This window comes from Phyllopteryx taeniolatus, chromosome 2 (assembly GCF_024500385.1).
Source record: "Phyllopteryx taeniolatus isolate TA_2022b chromosome 2, UOR_Ptae_1.2, whole genome shotgun sequence".
Lineage (NCBI taxonomy): Eukaryota > Metazoa > Chordata > Actinopteri > Syngnathiformes > Syngnathidae > Phyllopteryx > Phyllopteryx taeniolatus.
The window spans coordinates 1,750,719-1,774,852 of record NC_084503.1 but is presented as its reverse complement, the minus strand read 5'-3'; the positions used below and the strand labels follow the sequence as shown (position 1 = coordinate 1,774,852).

Genomic DNA, 24,134 nt, shown 5'->3' with positions numbered 1-24,134 from the left:
TTCCCAATTGCAATGAATGAAAATGTCATTAATCTGTTTTATTCCCCCGTTTTTTTTTTTAAATGGGAAAAATAACACTATTTATAATATTGTACTTCATAAAAACATACTCTAATTAAAGAATCAAATACAATGTAAAGAATTAAAGAGCTTTTGACACCTTTTTGCTTCAATTCAATGGACATTGTGCTGCTCTTTTTGGTGTGCGCGCCTTGGACACCTGAGGCAGTTTAAGACAAACTGAGATACAGTACATTGGATGGTCTTCAGTAAGCAGCAGTTGTATGTGTCGTTTTCAGGTAAAGAATGTATGCCTGTGTGTATTGTTTTAATGCCTGCCTGTATGTGTCGGTCCACTGTTTGTATTCATATAGCCATTGCATAAAGGTTTATGACACCACGACACTGATGCTATTCGTTCTTTTTTGTTTGTTAGCATTAACCTAAACAGACATAACTAAGGCAAAGCTACACAATACTGTATGTCTGTTGTCGTACTAGTGCGGCTCCAATTACCGGAGACAAATTCATGTGTGTTTTTTGGACATACTTGGCAAATAAAGATGATTCTGATTCTGATTGATCTTGAAGAAAAAAAAATAAAAAGTGGCCAAACGATGGCTCGTATATTGAAAAACTTGTAAGTCCGGTCACTCATATCTCAAGGCAGCACTGTATCTTATTTATTGTCAGAATAATTTTTTAGACGCATCATCTTTTTTTTATTCAGTGTGGCCTTATTACTCTTTTGTATAAATCATTATCGTGAACTGAGGAAGCAATTTCAACCACAGCAACCAGTCAGAATTTCCCCTGCACTCCTACAATGTCCCTGTGCTAAATCCACACAAGAATTCTGGAATGTGCGAGAATATGCAAAACCCACATAGGAAGGCCGGAGACATGATTTCAAACAAGAAACTGCAAGGCAGAAATGCTAACGACGTGTACACCTTGCTACCCATAATCATAAAACAATACAAAACAAATCTACAGTATGAAAATTGTCTCGCATTGAAAGATTCTATCATATCAGAATCATCTTTATTTGCCAAGTATGTCCAAAAAACACACATGAATTTGTCTCCGGTAGTTGGAGCCGCTCTAGTACGACAACAGACGGTCAATTGACAGAGAACATTTTTGAGACATAAAGACATTGAGAAAAACAGTCACTGAGCAATAAAGGGTTGCGAGTTATCTGGTAATGCCGGTACAATTTGTATTTATTTATTTATTTTATTTTTTTACAATTGTGCAAAAAGATGCAGAGTCCTCTAGCGCTTAGAGCAGTTTGAATGACTAATATAGCAATAGTCCGGTGCAATGACCAAAGGGCGCCGTGACTTCAAGGAGTGTATCCAGTTTAAAGTGACTAGTAGCGCGATAATGCGGTAGTCAGTGTGCAAGTGGGGCAGATGCTACTCTGGCATGAGTGGCCAGTATTGGTCAACAACACATATGGAAATAGTGCAGCATGGCGAGACTACTACAGTGAGTGCACGAGTAATGTATAATTGGCCCGACAGAAATGTGACAACAAACTCAAGACAAAAAAAATTAGCAGTATGTTGCAATGTAATTGTAGGTTAGCTGTTTAAGAAGCTGATGGCAAGAGGGAAGAAGCTGTTGGAATGTCTGCTACTTCTAGTTTGCATTGGTCGGTAGCGCCTACCTGAGGGAAGGAGCCGGAAGAGCCGATGACCGGGATGCGGAGGGTCCGAGAGGCCATCTTGTCTTTTTGCTCCGGAGCCACCTGAGGGTGTCGAAGTCACATTCGTGAGTCAATATCAAGGCCTAGGTAAGATTTTCCATTCAACTTCATATTATTTGAAGTAGATGCTATTTTGGGCTAATGTTAGCATGCGTACATGTTGGACCTTCACTTAGCAACATGATTTTAGTCGACAAAGCGACTGCGGTGTTAAGTGTGACCGGTGGTCTTCTGCGTTGTGTCAGTTTGAAGAATGTTGTGACACCGGGACCTTTTTGGAGACGATCTCCTTTTATTCTGACAGAATAAACAACAGCAGAACCTCCGTATAAATTTGACTGTCCACTCGAGCTCCTCTCCCACAGGAAGATTGCACAAAAAGGCAGAGGTCGGCCAGCAGAAAACATTTATAGTGGGGAGCACAGGAGGAGGAGCACCGAGCTACATACACACAGTTTACACTGGATTGGGAGGCATTTTCTTGTCAGGGAGTAACAGATTTTGTGTAATTATATATAAACTTCATTAAACACACAGATTGACCCGGTTGCATAAGCTATTTGTGTAGCCACAGCTGCCCTGGGGCGGTCTGACTGAAGTGTGGCTGCCATTCTGCGCCTACGGCCCCTCCGACCACCACCAAGCATCTAACCACATTCATTCATGGGTAATGTGGGATACAACGACTCCATGCACTCAGGATGCAAACCGGCAGCCCTCTGGTTCCTTTCCTGGATGCCGTACTTACCCATCACTTCTTCATCACCCCTATTTCCTTCACCAACATGTCCATTAAAATCTGCACCAATCACGACTCTCTCTCTGTCCGGCATGCTCAGAACTACTTCGTCTAGCTCCTTCCAGAATTGCTCTTTCACCTCTAGGTCACATCCTACCTGTGGGGCATAGCCACTAATCACATTATGCATAACACCCTCAATTTCAAGTTTCAGCCTCATCACTCGATCTGATACTCTTTTCACCTCCAAGACATTCTTAGCCAACTCTCCTTTTAAAATAACCCCGACTCCAATTCTCTTCCCATCTACACCATGGTAAAATAATTGAAACCCTGCCCCTAAACTTCTAGCCTTACCGCCTTTCCACCTGGTCTCCTACAATTTTATGATGACTGACTGACTCACATGAAGATACCAAAGGCACTTTGTAGTGATTTTACCCTAATGTTCGTCATCTAAATAACTGGATGAGCCAAATTCTTCTTCAATTAAACCACAACAAAACTGAGATAATTGTTTTTTGGCATGAAAGAAAAGAGGAGTGCTGTTAGTAAATACCTGGAGTCAGTCTCTTTAAAAACCAAAATCCAAGTCCGAAACCTTGGTGTTCTGATAGATTCCGACCTGACTTTCAACAGTCATATCAAATCAATTACTAAAACTGCCTTCTACCATCTGAAGAACATATCCAGAGTGAAGGCTTGCATGTGTCAAGCAGACCAGGAGAAGCTCAGCCATGCTTTTATCTCAAGTAGACTTGACTATTGTAATGGTCTTCTGACTGGACTCCCCAAAAAGAGCATTAAACAACTGCAGCGCATTCAGAATACTGCAGCTCGGGTTCTGACCAGAACAAAGAGGTCAGACCATCTTACTCCAATTCTAAAGTCCTTACATTGGCTTCCAGTCACCTTTAGAATAGATTTAAATAATTCTGGTCCTGGTCTATAAATCACTAAATGGTTTAGAAATGCTAATGGAATATATACCCAGTAGGGCTCTGAGATCGACAGACTCAGGTCAAATAGTGGAGCACAGAGTCCAAAGCAAACATGCCGAACCAGCATTTAGCTATTATGCTGGACACAAATGGAATAAATTGCCAACAGAAGTGACATCATCCCCAAGTGTGAATGTTTTTAAGTCCAGGTTTTTTTCTCATGCTTTCTAGAGCATTTCCACTTTTAAATGATATTTCTTGCGCTGTATGCACTTTTAATTGTACTTTAATTTTTTTCCTCTTTGTTTCAAATGTTAAGCTGTTTTTTTCTTTGTTTTTAAATGCTTTTAATCATGTAAAGCACATTGAGTTACCTTGTGTATGAAATGCGCCATATAAATAAATTTGCTTTGCTTTGCTTAAATAAGTTGATTCAGACAGTCAGTTTGATGAAACTCAAGTCTATCAAAGCAGACAATTGTGGATCGGCGCATTACGGCATATTAGTGTTTTGAATTGTTGTTTTACTTACTAGAAAATGTGATTCACTTGTGGAATTGTTTTGGTTGTAATTATATTTTGTATACTTGACTCTGATTCTCCCTCACCCCCCCTGGCTGGAATCCGCTCAGCTGGAATGACTCACAACTCGTGATCCCCCCCCCCATTCTTTGTAACACAGCAGACCTTAAAAGATGCTTTCCCCCCTCCAATACTCTCTTTCCTAATTCTCACTCCCTTCACAGTTTTCACAGTATTGCAGTGCTTATGCAGCACACTTCATATGCCTGTATGACTTCTTGGAATTATCTTCTTTTTTAAACTCAAATGGCCACGAATAAAGTTGCAGCTCTTCAGAGCAAGAAGAGAAAATATTTTATACCTTACTTTTTGGGGTTTGTCCTGTTCCTGTATTGCACCATTCATCTTGTATCTTTCACAGCAAATACAGCTGACTGGAGCCACACGATCAGGGTGCGCCGTACACTTGGTAAGTCAATCACCTTTACATGTTGGAAGAATTCTACAGCGGTGGCAAAAGAACGGACTACTTTAGTTGAAGTATAGATTCTTGTGTAAAAGGAGGACTCGTAAAAGTAGAAATATTCATTCCACGCCTTCATTTAAATAAAACATGTTCTCAAACCTCTTATATCAAGTACAACCTAAACAAATATTTGGCTCTCCAAGTACCACCATCATCACCAATATTAAAATACACTAATGTGGTTTTCCTAAGTCTGCATCAAAAATGAGAGTGTTTTTTTTCCTAAAAAGTTATAGTAAATTGTTAGTACAGTATAAAAACTATATTCTAGTAAGCCACTGTAACATTATGCACAGTGTGAACATCAACACTGCGCTTAAATATAGGGGGAAAACTGTACTTAATGAATGACTTATGTAGATAAAGTTAAATACAACTTAACTGTACTTAACAAGGCGGCACGGTGGACGACTGGTTAGATCGTCAGCCTTACGGTTCTGAGGACCGGGGTTCAATCCCCGGCCCCCACTGTGTGGAGTTTCCATGTTCTCCCCGTGCCTGTGTGGGTTTTCTCCGGGCACTCCGGTTTCCACCCACTGCCCAAAAACATGCATTAAATGGAGACTCTAAATTGCACGTAGCTGTGAATGTGAGTGCAAATGCTTGTTTGTTTGTATGTGCCCTGCGATTGGCTGGCAACCAGTTCATGGATGGATGGATGGACGGATGTACTTAACAAATGCAGTGTACTGGATTTAAAAAAGAAAGCCACTGTAAAATGCAGAGTTTGAACACTTACACTACGCTTCAAATATGAAAATGAATTACTTAAATGAAAATAAATAGAACTGAGTTGTTCCTTGAGAGCTGTACTAAACTGGTATTAAAAAAAAAAAATAAAAAAAAAGTTAAGCCATTGAACATTGAATTCAGTGATTCTTTTGTGTACCACTAGAGGGGGAGCATGCATACTAGTACCACACCTTGAGGATCACTGGATTTGCGAATACAATACCCTTAACGGTAACTTGGAACAATAGAAAGAAAAAAAAAAAACCATCTCTGCGCCCATACCGGTAATAGTTTCCTCTTCTATTAACTGGCATAGTGCTCATTCCGTTTTCAAATGTACGGAGTAAAAGTACAAATTCACCAGAAAAGAAATGCTCAAATGAAGTACAGATACCTGAAAAATCTACTTAAGTACCACTGTAATTATATTAGTGACATTTGCCTCCATGGCAATGTGTGCAGGGATTAAGCAGATGTAATGTCTAAGATAATAAACACCACGTTATCCAGGTTTCGCCTTATTTTACGCCGCAAGTGTGAGTAATCGATTGTGGCTGCAGCAACTGTGACAGTGTTTGCTTCGCTTAATTGCCACGTCTCCTTGGCGTGGAGTCGCAATTTAAGAATTTGTCGGACAGTTATGGAGAGAGGTTACATGAGCTTGTTAAGAAAAATCAATCGTTGGATTTACTGGCTCCAAACACAACCGCTCAGTTCAATCTGATCCACGTCAGTCGCCTTTCAAACCAACCCAAGCAGAATAGTCGCAGTGATTCTCGACGTGTGATACGGGCTCCCGCTGAAGCACGGCGACAACATGCAAACTGCACACAGGAAGGCCCGAGCTGGGATTCGAACCCAGAACCTCGGGACTGCGAGGCCGACGTCCCGTCCACTAGCCTGCCGTGCTGCTCGGGGTTAGAAGACAACATCAGAAAATAAAAACAAAATGCGTTATAATGACGACCATCAACAGTGGTGGCATTTTGAAGGGCGCTGAAACGAAATGTAAAGGGTCTAAATGCATCTCACTGTTTCAGAGAACGAGACAGAATGCATCGTACCTCAATCGTCTGAATTTCCTGATGGCTTCTTCACCGTGCAGGAGAGGAAGGACGGAGGCCTCGTCCTCTACTTCATGCTCATTTTCTATATGCTGTTGGCCGTTGCTATAGTCTGTGATGACTACTTCCTCCCATCCTTAGAAGTCATCAGTGAGCGTAAGTTGGATTCAATAAATGTTAGATTTAAATGTTAAATACTCGACATAGACTGTCGAGCTCTAGAGTGTGCACATTTCCCCCCCCCCCCCCCCCCCCCATTTGTCCGGAATGTGAGGTCACCGATGTTGGACCTCAGACCGAGCCTGCTGGCTCAACATCCTTGTTCTAATCCCAGAGGTGATGGGGTCGAGGTCAGGCTTCTGTGCACAACCGTGCTAGAACCGAAAAGGCCTTCGCTAAACTGTTCCCATAAAGTTGGTCAGTGGTGTAACTCAATCGATCAAGTCATCAATTGAGCACTGTAGTTTCTCTTGTATGTGAATGTTGTATTTTGTGGCTTTGCATCATTAATGACCTGTGTTTTATATAAATATATTACATACTTAATTGCAGTATAATTTAAGACGGATAATTATGAGGGTCGTAAATGGAATTGTACCTCCGAAACAAATGTGAGTGAAACATATACAGTCCGGCTAATGTGAGTCAAACATATTCCTTTTCCCCTTATTGTAATTATTCTTATTATTTTAAGGGTACAAAATAGCATCAGTCCTGAAATGATGATGGTGATGTGTGAAATGTTTACAGCAAAATGGTCACGGGCAGAAATGCAGTGTTAATGTAATTTTTCAGCAAACGTGTCGCAAGATCATGGCAGTTACCAAACGCCGAGTGAGGTTGCTCTGCATTTGCTATGCTGCTTACAAAATATTTACACAATATCTGGTAGTTGTTATGAGGTGCTGTAATGTGTTCACCAGCCTTAGAAGTTCAAGCCCTCAAATTACTACTTTGTTCAGAATTTTGACTCATTCGGTTCCATTTCTCAGCATCAGCTCAATTTCTAATTAGTACTGTAATTGCTCATATAGTGGGGACAGAGGGGAGTGTTAATTAACTTAACTTAATTAACTTAATATAAAATGTTTATTTCCGGTTAAGCCTTGTATACAGGCCTGTACAAAAGCACTTTAACAATAGCGGTTGGCAAATATGGCGTGGATCCACTGACGTATGAAGGCTCGTTAACAGTGTGTTTAGCCGGGGTTTTCCCTGCAAGTCCCTAACCAAATCTGGCACTCTTGAACGAAAATAAACTGTTGTTGAAAAACCTTTCGTTGATGCCAGAATGAGTGCGTTCTCAAGAACGTTCATCAGGCAGAAATAAACCCAAAATACGAACCTCCAGTATCCACTGGGGATAGCGACCGAGCCCTGAAAAATCTCTTGCACTACTGTAATTGCCCATAGATGCCGCAAGATGGTGGCAAAGGACTACTTTTGTATGAATGAAGCTCCTCAACTCACTTTAACAGTGCCTTGGCACCAGGATTCCCCACAGCCCCACAAAAGAAATCCTGGAATAGGCAAATTCGGAATGCCAAAGTGTGTACAAGCAGGTGTTTCACAGTAAATACATTGAACTACCCATACAATGAACAGTTAGGTCATGCAAGGATGTGCTTTGTTCTATTATGGTATGGTTTTATAGTGTACATGATTGATTGTGTCTCAGGTTTGGGATTGTCTCAAGATGTCGCTGGTGCTACATTTATGGCCGCTGGGAGTTCTGCACCTGAGCTGGTGACAGCATTCCTGGGTAAACATACGCTTGCGTTATAACTACATTCCCCCAAACAAACTTACATTTTTTTTTTTTTTTTTTTTTTTTTTTAAATCATTGTGGTGTCTCAGGTGTTTTTGTGACAAAGGGGGACATCGGGGTCAGCACAATAGTGGGCTCAGCTGTCTACAACCTCTTGGGCATCTGTGCTGCATGTGGACTCTTGGCCTCTACGGTACACGACGACATTTTCCAGTACATCCACATGTTGACCCACTTAGCGACTACTGTAAAAGTGATATTTACGCAAGTTGTAAATGATGTTTTTGTGTCCTCTTGCAGTCAGGACGTCTCACGTGCTGGCCATTGTTCAGGGACTGCTTGGCATACGCCGTCAGTGTTTCCGCTGTTATTGCCATCATTTCTGATAACACGGTGCACTGGTGAGTGAGCGTGACAATAAGAGGATGTGTGTTTGAGGCGCTTGTAAAACATGCCAGCTGTTTTACACAAGTAGTAGGGAAAATACATCACAGACCCGGCTGACTTTTATGACAATGATAGCACAGTCCGATAAATGTCTCTTTTATCTTATCATATCAGATGTGTTGCTCTGATCAAGATGTAAGTTAGGTTTAGAAATGATAAGATTTCAAAGAAAAGCCATAAACAAGAGCACTAAGAGGGTCTTGACCCCTGCTAAGAGGTGCAACAATTCATTGATTCATCGACAACTAATCGATTATCAAATGAATCAACTATTTTGCTAATTAATTAATAATTAATAGTTTTCAAGCATTGTTTAAATGACTGTTGCCAAAATATATCATATATAATATATATAATATATAATAAATATCAGAACAGATTTCAGATTTCTGCAGTCCTTCATGTAAGCAGACTCATTATCTTGGTGTTTCATCAAAATAAGACATTTGCAAACATTCGCTTTTACTTGGGAAAACAACAATCAACATTTTTGCCTTTTTTCTGACAAGTAACAGACCAAACCAGTCACTAAATGATAATCAATTTGTTTGTGTATTTGCTGCACTGTCAATTTGAAAAAGACATTTGTTGTTTCGAATAAAGGGATGACATTTTTTTTTTTTTTTTATCCAATTCACCGACTCATTGAAAAATAATTGGCACATTAATCCATTTTTAAAATATACCTTTGTTCCCTGTGAGATCGATAAGTGATAGGACTAGGATTAGGGCAATGGAATCCTTCATTAACCCCCCAAAATTCCAGCTTGATCGAAAGAGATTTGATAGTGATAACTCCATCTGAACAATTCTCTTTTAAATTGCCTTCAACTTGATCAACTATGAAAGTTGGTCATTATAGCTTCCGATCCTGCATCAACTCAGATAAGATTTGACAGAGCTAGGTTTTACTTTAAGTTCGAGATGAAAAACAAGTTTTTTGATTATCATTTTTTTGTAATCATTTGATTCAAATGTTTTTGGAAAGCTGGATAACTTTTAATGATGTCTTGAACAATTTGCTGATTTTCACAAAGAGAAGGAAGCAAAGAACTTTGAAAGAATAACTTTCAATCACAAAAAAAATTCAACAAGGGACAAGATGTCAGCGAGGGGACTTACATCCACATAGAACTCTGTTATGACAATGTATCAAGCTTACGTCTTACTATCCAGGTACGACGCCGCCTGTCTTCTGCTGGTCTACGGCGTCTACATCGTAGTCCTGTGCTTTGACCTCCGCATCAGTGAGTTTGTCCTGAGTAAGATCAGCCCTTGCTGCACCTGTCTGGCAAGAGGCTCAGATGAGAAGAGCGAGACGCGACCTCTGATGGGCCTCTGGCACGATGACACGAACCTGCGAGTCCACAGCCGCTCCTGGGCGGACAGTGGAATCTTCCAGGATGATTCGGGATACTCCCATCTTTCGCTCAGCTTGCATGGCCTCAATGAAATTGCCGATGGTAAGATGTTGTTATACAATCACAACTCCGACTAGCGATGTGAAGACGCTTTGTGACTGAAATGATGAGCTAACTGTGAACGTGAGAGAGAATACAATTCTGTGGACATGGTTTGTCTTTCATTAATATGTTTATTTGGACCAGTTCCATATACTGTAATTGTATATTGTTCTGTGAAGATCAGCCAGGAAGAAAATGGAGTTCTTGGGCATAATAATTGCTCAACCTAGAGACCCTGTTAAGTACATTCAGAAATGTCTTTCCAAAGACATTATATAGTACATAGTTGCCAAAAAATGTGCAAAGACTGAGGACTACAGTATGTACAGTAGTACTCAGTTGTGGCGATGCGGCTTTAAACTGTTTATCACTATTTCGGTTTTCCGGGGTTTGTGGGTGTGGTTAAAAAGAGGCCCGGTGGCGCTACTTTGGAGTCCGTCACGAACGGCCCCTCTCCCACTCTACAAGAACTTTAGCGCCTTTGTTCGCATCAGCGATTGTCAGGGGCAATTTCAACGTGCAGTTAGCTAGCTCGCTATGCCATCACCCCAAAAGTCCTTTTTGGATACTCCACTGGCATGGGCGCTTTAGAACAGCTTGTTTAGGGGGTTGAAATACTTTCTGACCCTTATTGTGTCCAATCCACCCACAGAGCATGAAGGTGTATTTGCTGTGCCGGAGAGCGACTTGAAAAGGATCCTGTGGGTTTTGTCTCTACCGATCATCGTCCTGCTCTTCCTGACCGTACCTGATTGCCGAAGGCGGTTCTGGAAGCAGTGGTTCGTCATCACCTTCATCATGTCTGCAGTCTGGATCTCAGCTTTCACATACATCCTGGTGTGGATGGTCACTGTTGTTGGTAAGAGGTTTTAGGTGGAGTTTCAACTTCTTAAACAGCTCACCTACAATTCCATTGCAACATGCTGGCAATTATTTTGTCTTGAGTTCGTCGTCACATTTCTGCGGGGCCAATTACACATTACTCGTGCACTCACTGTAGTTGTGTCGCCACGCTGCGCTATTTGCATATCTGTGGTTGACCAATACTGGCCACTCATGCCAGAGTAGCATCTGCTCCATTTGCACACTGATTGAGGAGTATCTGCAACATTTGCACAACCAACATTGTCCCAGATTATCGCACTACTTGTCACTTTAAACCGCATCCACTCCTTGAAGTCTCGGCGCCCTTTGCACAATGCTCGTTGCACCGGACTATTGCAATATTAGTCATTCGAACTGCTCTAAGTGCTCGAGGACTCTGCATCTTTTTGCACAATTGTCCAAAAAAAAAATGTACCTGCATTACCAGATAACTTGCAAGCCTTTACTGCTCAGTGGCTGTTTTTTTTTTTTTGTCAATGTCTTTATGTCTGTTGTCGTACTAGAGCGGCTCCAACTACCGGAGACAAATTCCTTGTGTTTGTTTTTGGACATACTTGGCAAATAAAGATGATTCTGATTCAGATTCTGAAAATGCACACTTTGCGGATCACAATGTTTGGAACTTGTGAGAAAAATGTCAGAGGAGAATCACATGTTGGTCTTTGGCTTAATTCCTGAGATGGCAAGGTCCCGGAAAGATGGTAGTGTGAGGCTGTGTTGCAACTCCAATGGAGCATGTGCTGACCCAGACACTGTAGGATTACAGTCCACTCCACCTCAGGGAGCAGTCATGTGAACACACACGTAGCGTTCCCCCATGGGCATGGCTCCCAGAACGGCTTTGGCTATAATTGAGAGGGGGCAAACGTCATCATGTGACGCTGCTTGTTGAAGTATAATGAGATTATTATCCCATAGTCGTCAGATTGGCTCTCATGGGAGGAGTCTTGTGAAAGACTGGACATGAGACCGAGCAGGTATAACTCACATTACACAGTGTGCAATTGTTTGATCAGCTGTGTGCAGTGGCGTCGTAATGCCTCATTTATTCAAAGGTTCAGCTATGCACTGCATTGTACTTATAAAATATATTAGATGTTACGGTAATTGTAACCTCATAACCTTTTTGGAGTAGTGTATGGAAGACTAACATCAGAGACTTTTTTTGAGGTAACAGACGCTATTGTCGCACTATTATTGCCTTTTTTTTTCCTTTGGCAGACAAAGTCTAATAATGTACATTGGACACATAAAGGTCAAATGCAATCATTTGCATGATGCTGGTTGAGTCAAACTGTCATCAAAATCAGACTTTTATGAAGTGAAAAGCACAATTTTAACATTCTTAACTGTCAAACAAGTGTAAACAGACATTAACCTATTCTATAATCAGAATCATCTTTATTTGCCCAAAAACACACCAGGAATTTGTCTCCGGTAGTTGGAGCCGCTCGAGTACGACAACAGACAACAACTTCATAAGGGCCATATTCTCTCATTGGTGTGTAAGTCAGTATTTTACGTGCCTGGCTTGCGCGTTTTCAAGTTATGCCGATTCTGCCATAATGACTTCTGACACACACCTCGCACTTCCACGTCCACTTTGCTCATATTCATTCTTTGAAGTCTACTGGCGCGTGGAATTCCCGGAATGTGGATTTTTCCTGAGACTTATCACTCTTCAAATATAAAATGAACCCTCGTGAAGAAAATGGGACATGCTAAGGAACATGTGTTTTTGTGATTCTCTAATCTCTATACTACATATTATGTAATTGAATCATAATACTGTGCTTACGGGTGAATGCGTTTGGAAGGCCATCAATAAGAACGTGAGTGAGCCAGCTGTTGCCCAGCAACCATACTAGCGCCACACACGGGGGCGTGTCATTTAAATAACGATGACAAATATGAATAGAATTATTCCATATCTAACACACCATCAAGATGACTGCAGTTGTTGTTAGCGGCGCTTTCAGACAAACTCCCAAGCCGCCATTCAGCATGTTTGAAACAAAAATGCACTCCCAGCACATGCATGAAAATTCATTAAGATGATTAATAATTAATATATAATGATAAGAGGGGGGGGGGGGGGGGGGGGGGGGGGGGGGGGCATCACCCTTATCCTTTGTGAATGTTAATTTCAAAGCATTGTATTGACATGACATTTTAAGATTTGAGATAACCATTTCTTCTTTTTCTCGATGTTCAAACAGGTGAGACACTTGGCGTTCCTGATACAGTGATGGGACTCACTCTGCTTGCAGCTGGAACAAGTATACCTGACACTGTAGCCAGTGTTATGGTGGCCAGAGAAGGTAAAACAGTACGCCATGTGTCAGAAAAGATTTGAAAGCGTTTAAAACCAAAACTACAAGTCGCCCCACTCAGTGTGGGCCAGACGGTCAACCAGCAAGCGTACAAAAAGATCCTCTGGCGTTTTTGAGTTGTGGCACAACGCGCCTGCTCACATCGCCCTGAGCATCTGACAGTTCCTAGCCGAAAAGAACATCGCCGTGCTAGAGTGACTCTCCCTACTTAGCCGACCTGGCTGTCTGATTAATTATTTTTTTTCTTACTTCCCCAAGGGAAGGTGTGTTAAACTCCAAAGAGATTATTTTGAAGGGTACAAGGGTAAAAGTTGTTTGGTTTTGAAATTCAGTGGTGCCTTGAGATACGACTGCCTTGACTTATGAGATTTTCAAGATACAAGCATCACTTGGCCAATTTGTATCTTGAGGTACGAGCAAAAACTTAAGGGCTGGTTTGCCAACTGTCAATACAGAGGTCCCACATAAGAACAAGGTACATTGGGTAGCCAGATTTTGAGCTCGCATTTTCACTGTTTGCAGCAGGTTGTGTGGAGAGCAAAGGTTATTACTGTTTTCCTTTGTTTAAAAAAATAAAAATAAAAAAAGGTTAAAACAACACCTTTAGTAATGTGTATTTTAAAGGAAAAGAAAAACATATAGTAATGACAAGTTAACAAAATGTAAATTAAATAGATTTTTTTCACCTTTAGTTTCAGTTCAATGGCAATTATGCTGCTCCTTCTGGTGTGCACCTGGGCCACGTGGGGGCAGTACAGACACACGGATACAATATATACGTAGTAGTACAACACAGGGCGTTTCCCATAATGTCATTATTTCAACTGGAAAAGTGGCAACAACAAACAATTTTAATCCTCTTTTTTTGAAGAATATTTACAAATTCTATTTGCCAAACTGGCGGCACGGGATAGGCTCCAGCACGCCAGCGACCCTTGTGAGGATAAAGCGGCACAGAAGATGGATGGATCTGCCAAAGTGCTGCATGTTGTGAATGGAGTTGAGCTCTCTCCCATCAGACAGCGCTTTTATCTGAAGTTGGCGGTTACGACGGCTCGTATTTCCAAAATGAGTCAAATGTATCAAGGCACCACTACATCATTTGTGACACCACTCCTGCAACTTTTCACACCTCGTATTTCACTCATTTCAATAATGTAATGATTAGGAGTACAAAAGCTGTTTCATTTTATATGATTACTTCCCAGTGTTTGACCCATCTTCCAACAGGGAAAGCTGACATGGCCATGTCCAACATTGTGGGTTCAAACGTATTCGACATGCTTTGTCTGGGTTTGCCGTGGTTCATCAAGACTGCATTTGTGGACACCAACAACCCTGTGGAGGTCAACAGCAAGGGCCTTGTGTTCATTTCCGCAACACTCTTGCTTTCCATCATTTTCCTCTTCGTGGCCGTCCATGTGAATGGTTGGAAACTGGACTGGAAGTTGGGCGTTGCTTCCCTCATTTGCTACATCATCTTTGCTACTCTGTCTATCCTATATGAGATGGGGATTATTGGAGATAATCCTTTAAGACTGTGTAGCGACTGAGATACGACCGTACGCTGGATCAAAGCTATTTTACCAAGACTGTTGAGAAAAAGTTCCAAGCAAAGTTCCAACTTGTGCGTCCTTGCCGTTAAACCTGCTGTGCCATGGATGGTCCACATCACTTCATCTCAGGAAGAGTACCAAAGATCATGTTTGTTGGTGTAAATGTGCTCGGTTACCGCAATGTGAAACCTTCTCCAGTGCAGTCTGCTTTGAGACTGAACTGACTTGAAATTCTCTGGTCTGTGATGCAATGTGGCTCATTAACAAACAACCAAATATTGATCTGGGAATAAAGAAAATACACAGAAAGTCAGCCTTAATGTTCCATGAAGAATGTCACCACGCCAAAGAGGCCACTAGTGTTAGTGTTCGGCAATAATATGCAACACAGCAACACTTGGGGTTCGTGTTACACACACTTAAGACTTTGAACTAAGCAGACTTTTATAACCAGTAGGTTTAAAAATTTAAATGTTTATTTGTTCAAACAAACTGCCAGACAATTAAAAAAGGGATTACAAAACAAAAGATAAAAGGAGCTATTGTTGTATATATTAACAGAAACAAACGAAAACTGTGGCTGTGACGTTCGATGAAGTAATGCAATTGTGTTTTTAAAACAAAACAAGAGCTCACTGGCGAAGAAGGCTTGAAATGTAGACGTGAGTGAGTGGCTCCTTGCAAAACGTCTAGGCATTACGATCAATGCGGACATCCACCTCTCGGCCATTGATCTTTGTTCCATTCATCATCCGGCAGGCTTTCTCTGCACTCTCCGGAGAGTCGAATCTGACTGTTCCGCAGCCCTTTGACTTGCCGTTCTCCATCTTGATGTCCGCAAACATCACCTGGCCTGCGGCCAACAGGAAGAAGCGACATTTCACCCGCTATCCATTTTTGTGTTTGCTCGACCATTCATGTGCCACTACAAGGGAATCTCTTTTATGCGGTATGACTTACATAGTTGCATTGTCAGAGGACATTAATGATTTATTATCAGAGAAAAGTGGGGGGTGGGGTAACATACCACAGTGACTGAACTTCTCTTTCAGCTTTTGCCACGTAAGTTCATAGGAGAGCTGCAAAGTAGAACAGAACACAGAGTACTAGTAGTTCATATAATGTACCACAAACTTCAGTTAATGAAGGGGTTTCGGTTTTCTTTAAGTTAGTACAGATGTAACCTTGGTTTTCGTACAATAGATTTTTTTTCCGCCAATATTTTGTCCCAGTTTTCATACATACACCTCAACCACAATCAGGTGGATCCTTTGAACTTACATTTCGCACAAAGATCTGACAACCTCCTTTTGGCCCGTAGCCTCTGTCTGACATGCCCATGTGACCCGGGCCGCCACCTCCAAAGCCGCGGTTCATGTCCATTCCTGACATTCCCATGCGGTCAAAGCCTGAGCCCATGCGATCCATCGCCATACTGCCCATTCCACCACCTGTGGTAAAATGACAGAAGAACTTCAAGAGAGAGAAAACACCTCAGGGTAGTAAATTGGGGATCCAACACAGTTCCACGCCTGCTTGGATAAATCAGGATGGTCAATTACTGACAATAGGTACCAATCAATCCACAAATCAGTACTTAAGACTTTCACTCAATTGTGGCAATGTTGTGTTATGGAGGTATGTGTCGCTTTGATTCAGTAAACCAGGCCAGTGACACAATTTGTACAGGAAGCTTGTAGTTTTATGACAACCAATAACCTCAGGTCAGAACCACGAAAACAATATAACACAAATAGGTTCACCTGCACAACCTAATCCAGTCCTACATTTTCGCACAGAAGTAAAGTTGAAGAAGCTTTCAGTATGACTCAGCATAGTTCTACAACACTACGACAACAATATCGCTAGATTTTGCAGGGGTACCTAATGCTGTGGCCGTTAAAGGTTTAGTTGATTAAGGGGCCTATTCGAGGAGGCTACATCTGGCTGATTTTGGTGATTATTACCCTCTTTATGCTAAAGAGGGTAAAATCTCCAAAACCTGAGATCCTGGATGACATATGATAATCTGTGAAAGTGTACCTAATCCAGTCCCCATGCTCCCCATGCCACCAACGCCCATGCCTCCGCCAAAACTTCCACCTGCTGGAGAGAATGCAATTTGGGGCATGACTGCATGTTAGACTGCAGCAAGTCACAGCCATACACCGAGAGACAGTCCACAAACTGAAGAGCTCTCCTTGCAAAATCCCAAAACAAGAATAGGACTCACCGATTCCTCCGTACGAATCTCCAAATCCACGATTCATTGGCATGTCGCAGTTGCCAAAATCACGATCCGTTCCTCCCATTCTTGAACGGTACATATCTTAAAAGACAAAAGCAGCAACATTAACGGAAGCGATCAGTAATCCAGAAAAGGTTCTTCTACTACACTGATCCTTGTTTTAGCACAGCGGCAGTGCAAACACTCACCGCCCATCCTGCCCATCGGCATCGTGTCTCTTCCTCCGAAATTAACCATGTTGGCCATGTTATCCATGCCTCCAAACCCCCCACCGACACCCATTCCTGCCAGAAACATCATCAGATGACAATTTAAAAGTCAGTCCAACCACACCAATCACTGACACATGATGGCAAAAAAAATAAAAATCATAAAAATGACCAGCTCCAAGTCTGTTCATTCCACCATAACCTGGAGCATCCATACCTAAAGACACCGGGAAAGTCAGTCACATTGTGCTCAACAGTATAAACAACATACATACAAAAACAACTACTGCAAGACAAAAACTGTGATAGCTATTTGAGGCCCCACCTATCCTGCTTTTATTTTTTTATTGAAACTACAAACGTTGCATGATTGTCAAGGAAGAAGCGTATTGCCCTGGCAGCTGTAGCTATATTCAAATACAAAGAGAGGAAAGAGGAGAGAGTTCAATGATTTCGTGCATTTAAGCAACAGAGACCCTCCACGCTTTACTTTTTCAGCCATAGCTACATATGATATTCTAAATTTAGTGAAATATTATTGTAAAAAAACTCAACATATATTCTGTATGTACTGTATTGGTATTTCTGTGTGGCGGCCGTCTAGATCTTGCTTACGCATGGCATTTTTGACTGGGCATTGCACACCGTTCAACTGTTTTTCAATTTTCAAATCACAGCAAAATTAGTGGTGGACAGTCGGCCACTCATGAAAAGTAGTTGCAGAACCCCGCACGAAGCACGACAGTTCAGCGGCGTGACGTCACGGCTTTAGACGCAGTCAGATTCTACGCTGTCCCATGGCGCTGAAGCATATGTTATCTTATAAACATGCTCATATGAATGGTCAAATAATGATAGCCATTGTCGAAGGAGTTGTGTATAAAATTAAAAATGTATATTCGCGGGAGCCTTTTCTTCATACTTTGTCAAAAAAACTCCCCTATGGTATTCATCGTTTTTTTTTTTTTTTTTTTTTTTTTTTAGGTGAGGCCAAAGCCATGTCTAATCCAAAAATACTGCTTTGGCGCCATCTTGTGTTTTGCAAAAATAATCAAACAATACCTCCTGGGCCCATGCCTCCTCCGCTGCTCAGATTGTTTGCATTAATAGGCTGCCCTCCTGGTCCTAGTCCCATTCCAATACCAGACAGACCGCCTGTGGACATTATAAAAAAAAAAAAAAAAAAAAAAAAAAAAAAAAAAAAAAAAACAGCTTTACCGTACGCTCTGATTTAGATTTATGATGAAGACTTAACTGGAATATTTAATTTAAGGAGATCTGAGTTGTGTGATTTAAGTGCCACTTTTATTTTCACAGCAGTGTGCATTTATTCCCACTTTTCAAATGTGTAAAAGTCCACTATCTATCAAATGCTCGCTTGGGTCCTTCGACGCAATCGAGAGTTCAACCGAGCACACTCACGTGGTAATTGAGGAGTTTTTTCCATTTGGCGATAATCATCTGGGGGAATGGATTTCTCATCCTGTCGAAACACATTTAATATATGTATATGCCTACATTTGCTCAAATCAAGTAACTTGATCCCAACGCCTTACCATTTTAACATGCATTTGTCTCTCAAAGAGCATCTGTCCATTGAACATGGCTGATTTCAGAGTCAAGGAGAGGGGTCAAGAAAAAGTCCATTCATGTGTTTTCCCCCCAGATTTGAAGGATACATATAGCCTGCAGGGCCTCCAGCGGCTGCTCAAAAGTCACGGTTCCCATCCCACGGCTCTTGCCGTCCTTGTCCTCCTTAACGTCAGCCCGTTTTACCACACCTGCCATGTTGAACACTTCCTTGAGCTTCTTCCAGCCCACCTTGAAATCAAGCTGTAACATCAGCCAAAAAGACATCATTTGAGGTCACGGTCCCATATCATCAATATCCTTTTAACACTATAAGGATTAATAGAGCCGGTCTGTCTGCCCTGTCATGTGACAGTAACATTTCGGCTGTCCTCACATTGGCCACAAACACTGTGCTGCCCAGTCGACCCGTTTGCAATGCATGCTTGATTTCAGGTGGAATGTTGGGATTGTTGGCGATGGAAGGGGGGATATTCATTCCACCAGGTCCCATGTCCTGCCCCCGGCCTCCTTGCGGGACTCCCATGCGCTGCATCACACGGCGGGCATGTTCCCCATCAGGGTCCTTGAATGAGAAGCAAATCAAGATTTACTACGAATGAAAGTACAACTTGCACTATGCATCTGAAAAGGACTTCACGCCGGTTTGATCGGTATCGGCCGCTAATTCGCATTTTACGCTGATCGGCTTTCATGTCGTAATTCGCCGATCCGATCAACTCCGCGTCTTCCGTCGCGTATTAATCCAAAAGCTAGTTTATTTTTAGCCTTGTCACTTGTCCTGTGGCGCAGTACTGTAACTATCTGATGCCCAATCATTTTTTTTTTTTCTCAATCTTGTCGGTGAAAAAACACGTCGTCGGTGCGGGACTATTTCGCGGTGTCTCAGACAAACAACACGTAAGTTATTTGCAGTCTGTGCACAACTGAAGTACGTCGCGGGGAACGTCATCGAAATGCTTCAACACAACTAATTTGATCGGGCGCCTGAAGAACGTACACGAGGAGGAACATGCCGTGTTCAAGGGGGACGCAAACTCTGTCCATATAGCCGGCCGGGACAGTGTGAAAGTTAGAGTAAGCATGTCATGAGCAGTATTTGTTCAATTAATTTGATTACAGTAAATGAGCACCCATTCTTTCTGTCATGTTGTAATGTTGATCTGACCTAAACTTCTGTCAGTGGCAAGTCCTTGAATGACCCCTAGAGGTCATTGATGTTTTAACTTTTGTCTAAAATGCTAGAGAATAATTTTGAAGGTACAGTACTCAGTATACAGTACACAAGTAAATACAATAAATGAACAAGCCATGTAAATAGACATTGCTCCATGGGTGATCGTTTTTTTTTTTTTTCAAACTTGGGTGATCGGCCCCCGAAACCCTGATTGCGTAAAAGCCTAATCTGAAATAATGTGCTTCTTCCAAAGTACCAAATGTGATTTTTCCAAAAAGTGTACTTACCTCCTTAATGTTGAGGGGCCTTCCACTTAGGTCATATTTATTCATAGTTTCTACAGCCTTGCTCACAAACTCTTCATCTTTGAAGTCCACAACACTGTTTGGTAGGGACACAAAGGCACCAACCACCATGTTGAACCAAGGAAACTCAAAATGACCGCATTAAAAATGTATTCATATGAAGATTGTTCTTACCCACAACCCTGACCAAGGGATATCACAGAGGTACAGGTCATATTCGCATAAAATAGAGGGAGTAGACAAAGAGTAGTTAAAGAAGGCCAAGGCATTTGACATTTTCATTGATCTACTTGCTTCATTAATTGGTTGTAACTTTGTTTTGGGACCAAATATTCTATATTTGTATTGCTGATACATTCTAAATATCAATTATTGTATTTATTTCACACAAATAATCTGCATCAAATAGTATTTAGTATTGGACTTTTTAATAGAGGCACACCTATACATCTTTTGTGTGCATACATGGCATGAAAATTAAGAACATATGAATACGGGATACTTCATGATCTTGCGAGAAAGAGTGTTTAATTCCCTTGATGAGACATTTGGAGATGTAAGGGTTAATCAGTAGACAAATCAAACAATCCACATGTCCCTTTGGAAAATAGCCAAAACTAACTTTTACACCAATTGAAATGACAACAACAAAAGCAAAAAAAAAATGCCCTCTTGGAGGAGGAGTTCATAAAGCTACTTTCCAAAATTCAACAGGACATCTCCCATTCAAGTAAATGTCAATCATTAGCCAACTATCAGAGTACCTCCAGTTCTAGTAAGACCCAAAGGATCAGAACCTTCAAGAGCACTTGATTAAGGAGAGCCTGCTGAGGACATTTAAAATCCTCGTGCACCAAGTTGGCTACATCACTTACCCTTGACTTTCCTTCCGCATCCTTAAAGAGCTCCACGTATGTAACCTCACCGACTACATGAGACATACACAGGAAAAAAATACCAAAAAAGAACAAAAAGGAATGTAAATCACCAAGTCATCAAGATGCCGTCGGCCTTGGCACTGCCGCTAAAGCTGGAGATGTCCCGTTAATGATAAAACAGACCAACATCCCACCAGATAACACCATGCCTTTGCGGGCAGTGACCGAGACACCCAAAAAGGCCGAGGCCAGAGACACGCACGGCTACATTCAAAAGACTTCAACATAGTTCAGGTGGTCAACAGATTCCATTCGTAGCAAAGGTATTTTAAAGCCATCTTTCGGGCCTCTAACGGTACTTCTTAAGAAGTAACAGGTTCGTACACGTAGTCAAGGTTCACTCTGCAACAGATGCAACAATGTCATACAGTCATATTCTACTTCACATTTGAGATGAGCTAACAAAGCATGTGATACAATGTCATATCCACCTTTTCTCACAGACATGTCTCACCACTATACATGAACACAATCCAAAGAATATTTTAACTCCATAGAACAGAAGGCTACTTTCCTGCTATTTGAGCACTGCACATCCAGAAAAAGGTTGGAACTACGACTACTTCTACAAACTGGATGATCCAACTGATAACATAAAATCTACAACTACATTACAGTAATAAAATGCTGAGGAGCAAGAAGAGGTTAAAGGCACAAATCCCACCAAAGACAGACTTACCTTTATCGCGCATGAGATCTTTAATTGCCTGCCATTTCATGTCATAGGGGATGTTGCTGATGAACACCCGGTTCCTTTGAGCACCTTTCTTTTCGCCACCGTGTTTGTCTTTGTAAGGATGGTAGCGGCCTCCTCTTCTGCTTCCGGAGGACTTCTCTTTTCCTTCGTGTTTCTCTTTAGAGGTCTTTGACTCCTCAGAATCCCTAAAAAAAAAAAAAAAAAAAAAAGGACAGTAAAGGAGGGTGAATTTGCGCATCTGCTTGGTATACGTGTGTCCCTTGAGAGGTACGACAGTGAACCCCCACCACTAGCAGGGGTTTTGAGATTGGTTAAAGATGCCACAAAATGGTGGCAAAGCACTTATAAATGGAGAGGACCGTAACGCATCAACGCCATGTCTTCGAGCATGTACCCAATCGCGTTATATGAACGACGATTCAGTACTTGAATTCTTCAACACAAATAAAGCAGCTCCACGTGTGATTACTGTTGCCCACTCGCATCCATTGCAGCATCTGTGTGTGACCTTTATTTTTCAACAACGGGTTTTTCCTTGCTCGGACGGGAGGGATAAGACCACAAGATGTCATTCATCCCTGTCAACTGCGGGCTGGAGAATTCCTCTGAGATTCTTTTGCATTTAAGGGCAATAAATAAACTAAACTTGACGTAACAAACAGATTGTGGTGTTTTGAGGGGGCCTGCAACGGATTACTGGCATTTCCCCCCCCCCCCCCCCCCCCCCACCATATCAATGGGTAACATTTATTTAACGAGTTATAATCAAGGTACAACTGTATAATACATTTTAAAACTACATGAAATGTCCCTTCAGGCCTCCTGTGCGTTTAGCAATATGGAATACTTCGTTCATTAATAGACTACTTTAAGAAGTGATTCAGAGTTGACAACAACAACAAAAAACTACGTTAGTTATCAGAGAGGCAAAAGTAAACCGAGATTGGCGTGGATTCGAGAACGTTTCACAGTAAAATGCTCGCGATTACCATACAGGCCGATTTTTTTTTTTTTTTTTCGATTAACGGATTAATAAACGGTCAATTTTAGAACATGCGCTAACATTGCCCGGTGACCTGATTTACCTTGCCTAGGGTTGGAGCCGGTGTACCCGTTCATCCATTTCAGACGAATTTAACGAAAGGAATCGCCTGCGAATTGATTCATAATCCATAATCCAAATCAAGTGTTTACGAGCAAGCGTTCGACAGATCGAGTCCATTGCACTACATCAGACGTAACGGACCGTCTCGGCTAACAATGGTTAGCATCACAGGGACTCCATTTTAGCTTAGCTCGGAGCGCTTCATACATTCGGCGGAGAAGGCGAAAGAAGATATGCTTCTTCCACTCACGTCTTGACGCCATTCGGTGTCTCGGGACCCGGCTCGCTGGTGTCCGATACGACGGATGCAGCGGGCTCCTCTAGCCTTGGCTCTTCGTCAAGACACGGGATGATATCTTCCATGATTGGGTCGCTGTTCCTCGCACTACACAAGACGCCTTGACGCACTTTCAAATTAGTCGAGGCTAACCTGCTCTAGTCTCGCGTGATTTAGGAACTGTCGCGAAACTTGGGGGCTGTTGCCAGGCGGTGTGGACGAATTTTTACAGTATATGGCGGGGGAAAATATTGATAGAATCTTAAAACAAAACATTATTTCATGAAATGGCAAATGTGTAACAATCAACTCGTGTTTTGACACATTTCTTTTTATTATTATTCCCCCCCCCCCCACATTTCTTTCTTTCTTTGACACATTTCACACACGGTGAAGTCAACTGGACTCTTCTTGTTTGTTTCACCTTTAATCCAAAACGCTTCTTCAGGTCTCAGTTTTAAGTGTGGCGTCTCCCTCAACACGATCATACCCAAAAATGATGATTTGAACCTTATTTTATCCATTATATTTCATGTGTAAATTGGTCATCAAAAGTGTGGGACGAGAGAAAAAAAGTGTATTTTAGTGGGTGTTCAAGAGCTATTTAGTATTTGTATTCAGGAATCACCTTTACTACAACTACACTTACACTTTGTCTCTCAGTCACAATAATCTACACAAGTTTCTGTATTTTGTGCATGGATTATTTGAAATTTCATGAAATTTTATTTGAAAATGTGCTCCAATTCTGGAAAGATCCCCGTGTAAAAGTAGAATCATATGATGCCAAGAGGTTACAAAAAAAAAATAAAACACAACAAACATTAGTCACAACTCAGCTGGGCCTCTAAATATATTCATATACTGTATTCATTTGACAAAAACATCCATTCACGTG

At 41.6% G+C, this 24,134-nt stretch overlaps 2 protein-coding genes across 5 annotated transcripts; one reads left to right on the top strand and one right to left on the bottom strand.

Annotated features, from left to right (window-relative positions):
* Positions 1-1,666: 1,666 nt before the first annotated feature.
* Positions 1,667-15,023, top strand: slc24a5 (solute carrier family 24 member 5). Of its 2 annotated transcripts, XM_061751678.1 has the most exons (10): positions 1,667-1,801; positions 4,338-4,385; positions 6,215-6,394; positions 7,917-8,000; positions 8,096-8,199; positions 8,307-8,407; positions 9,630-9,916; positions 10,569-10,775; positions 13,021-13,122; positions 14,365-15,023. In XM_061751678.1, exons 3-10 carry the CDS (start codon positions 6,313-6,315, stop codon positions 14,685-14,687), a joined length of 1,290 nt encoding a protein of 429 aa, XP_061607662.1. In that variant the 5' UTR covers positions 1,667-1,801; positions 4,338-4,385; positions 6,215-6,312; the 3' UTR covers positions 14,688-15,023. The 2 variants fall into 2 exon arrangements, with proteins under 2 accessions (XP_061607662.1, XP_061607655.1); XM_061751671.1 differs by lacking the exon at positions 1,667-1,801 and having other exon boundaries at positions 3,829-4,385.
* A 121-nt stretch (positions 15,024-15,144) lies between these two features.
* Positions 15,145-23,393, bottom strand: myef2 (myelin expression factor 2). Of its 3 annotated transcripts, XM_061751712.1 has the most exons (17): positions 23,210-23,393; positions 21,837-22,039; positions 21,095-21,147; positions 20,394-20,401; positions 20,202-20,295; positions 19,114-19,302; positions 18,827-18,980; positions 18,704-18,753; positions 18,570-18,630; positions 18,210-18,302; positions 17,320-17,364; positions 17,127-17,222; positions 16,924-17,019; positions 16,734-16,793; positions 15,972-16,141; positions 15,718-15,769; positions 15,145-15,543 (listed from the first exon to the last, which is right to left on the bottom strand). In XM_061751712.1, the coding sequence occupies exons 1-17, from the start codon at positions 23,320-23,322 to the stop codon at positions 15,380-15,382; spliced, it is 1,701 nt and encodes a 566-aa protein (XP_061607696.1). In that variant the 5' UTR covers positions 23,323-23,393; the 3' UTR covers positions 15,145-15,379. The 3 variants fall into 3 exon arrangements, with proteins under 3 accessions (XP_061607696.1, XP_061607676.1, XP_061607686.1); XM_061751692.1 differs by lacking the exons at positions 21,095-21,147; positions 21,837-22,039; positions 23,210-23,393 and having other exon boundaries at positions 16,734-16,796; positions 20,394-20,903; XM_061751702.1 differs by lacking the exons at positions 17,320-17,364; positions 21,095-21,147; positions 21,837-22,039; positions 23,210-23,393 and having other exon boundaries at positions 16,734-16,796; positions 20,394-20,899.
* Between the last annotated feature and the right edge of the window lie 741 nt (positions 23,394-24,134).

Coding starts and splice junctions, on each gene's coding strand:
- slc24a5 (XM_061751671.1), top strand. CDS start 4,223: ATGGCCACGAATAAAGTTGCAGCTCTTCAGAGCAAGAAGAGAAAATAT. Junction 8,001..8,095: donor GCTGGTGACAGCATTCCTGG/GTAAACATACGC, acceptor GTGGTGTCTCAG/GTGTTTTTGTGACAAAGGGG. Junction 10,776..13,020: donor GTGGATGGTCACTGTTGTTG/GTAAGAGGTTTT, acceptor ATGTTCAAACAG/GTGAGACACTTGGCGTTCCT.
- myef2 (XM_061751712.1), bottom strand. CDS start 23,322: ATGGAAGATATCATCCCGTGTCTTGACGAAGAGCCAAGGCTAGAGGAG. Junction 17,020..17,126: donor GCCGATGGGCAGGATGGGCG/GTGAGTGTTTGC, acceptor TTGTCTTTTAAG/ATATGTACCGTTCAAGAATG. Junction 15,770..15,971: donor GTCAGATCTTTGTGCGAAAT/GTAAGTTCAAAG, acceptor TCTACTTTGCAG/CTCTCCTATGAACTTACGTG.